At 40.1% G+C, this 2,008-nt stretch overlaps 1 protein-coding gene across 1 annotated transcript; it reads left to right on the top strand.

Annotated features, from left to right (window-relative positions):
* The first annotated feature begins 899 nt into the window (after positions 1 to 899).
* On the top strand, positions 900 to 1,316 carry LOC129959338 (uncharacterized). The gene has a single exon (XM_056072156.1). It carries the CDS (start codon positions 900 to 902, stop codon positions 1,314 to 1,316), a length of 417 nt encoding a protein of 138 aa, XP_055928131.1.
* Positions 1,317 to 2,008: the final 692 nt, after the last annotated feature.

The raw sequence follows: 2,008 nt of genomic DNA on the forward strand, positions 1-2,008 counted from the left end.
AGTTTTGGTGGTGTTGATATTTAAAGAAGAACGAAACATTATAAAATACATTTTTTAGTATCTACTGAATAAAACTGAAATTAGAATTCACTCATAATGGAATCAAATTTATTTTTCTAGTGTACACAAAAAATTATTGCATATTAGGCCTCAAGGACTACTAAATGCTGTACGTTTGAACTTTTGGCCATTAGGTGATAGAGATTTGGCACGAAAAACAGCTCATCTTTATGGAACATGCTTCAATTGTAAACCCATCTTGTTATCACAGATAATGGGAATTTTGCCGAATGAACGAGTAAATAAGTCGCCTCCATTTAGTGTGGATGGATTAGATTTGTTTAACAATTTTAATTGCTTATAAAAACCAAAGAAACGGTGTATTTAATAAAATTTGTGTATATGTGCAGGACCGGCCATCTGGGGTGTGTGACGGATGCTATGAACCGAGGCCCCGAGATTAAGGGGGGGGGGGACCATGATCAAGAACTAAAATAATATTCTAAACAATAATCGTGGAATGGAAAAAAGGGAGAAAGAAATTTAATTGAAAAAAACGACAGATTTGGAAATATATATGAAGTTTACATATATATTACAGTCTAGTGCAAACGAATTTTAATATAACTCGATTAAAAATTAATAAATCAACAAAATACCGGGTGTTTCAGAAATGACCAGTATATTTGAAAAATTAATAAAAACTAAACGGGCAGCAATAGAAATACATCGTTTGTTGTAATGTGCTAGGGACAACAGTAAATTTTCAGGCAGACAAACTTGCGAAATTAGTTACAATTTAGAACAGATGACGCTGCAGGCGATTTGAAAAGTATAGAAGAAAACGCAGTATGTGAATTCGCCATTCTTTCACCGATTGCAAGTTTGCTGTGAAAAACATGGTTTATTTCTTAGAACAGAGGATTTTTCTGGTGATGGAATTCCACCGCCTAGAACACAGTGTTGTTGCAACAAGACGAAGTTGTCACCGAAAGTTTAATGTAACCAAAGGACCGAAACGCGATACAATAAAGAATCTGTTTGAAAAATTTCAACGGACTGGGAACGTGAAGGATGATCGTGCTGGAAAGGTAGGGCGAAAGCGTACGGCAACCACAAAGGACAATGCTCAGCTTGTGCAACAGGTGATTCAACAGCGGCTTCGGTTTTCCATTCGTCGTGTTGCAGCTGCGGTCCAAATAAAGTCAACGTCCACGTATCGTCTCATTCGCCTGAGTTTGCACCTCTATCCATACAAAATTCAAACTCGGCAACCCCTCAGCGCTGCTTCCATGAATGCACGAGAGATTCGTTAACGATATGGTGCAAAGGATTGATGACGGCGATATCCATGCGGGCAGCATTTGGTTTACTGACGAAGCTTATTTTTACCTGGACGGCTTCGTCAATAAACAGAACTGGCGCATATGAGGAACCGAAAACCCCCATGTTGCTGTCCCATCGTTCCTGCATCCGAAAAAAGTAATGGTTTCTTCCAAAGGACTCATTGACCCATTTTTTCAGATCCGCAATGATTACTTGCACCACGCTGTCTGGACTATTTTCGTGAATTTGTGGCGGTACAAAATGCCTTAGAGGACACTGCGAACACCTCGTAGTTTATGCAAGATGGTGCCCGGCCACATCGCACGACCAACGTCTTTAATTTCCTGAACGAACATTTCGATTATAGTGTGATTGCTTTGGACTATCCCACACATACAAGAAGCGGCGTGGATTGGCCTCCCTATTCGCCAGACATGAACCCCTGCGACTTCTTTCTGTGGGGATACTTGAAAGAAAAGGTGAACCGCCACAATCCAGAAACAATTGAACAACAGGAGCAGTACATCTGTTCTGCATTTGAAGCCATCCCGCCTGAGACGTTTACACACGTTTCTGCTCATTTCGTTCTGAGACTATGCCATGTTATTGCTGCGCATGGTGGATATTTGGAAATAATCGTACTTTAGATTTTTTCCAGACTGCAGCGCCATCTGTTGTTGAA

The sequence above is a fragment of the Argiope bruennichi genome, chromosome X1 (genome assembly GCF_947563725.1).
Source record: "Argiope bruennichi chromosome X1, qqArgBrue1.1, whole genome shotgun sequence".
Classification (NCBI taxonomy): Eukaryota; Metazoa; Arthropoda; class Arachnida; order Araneae; family Araneidae; genus Argiope; species Argiope bruennichi.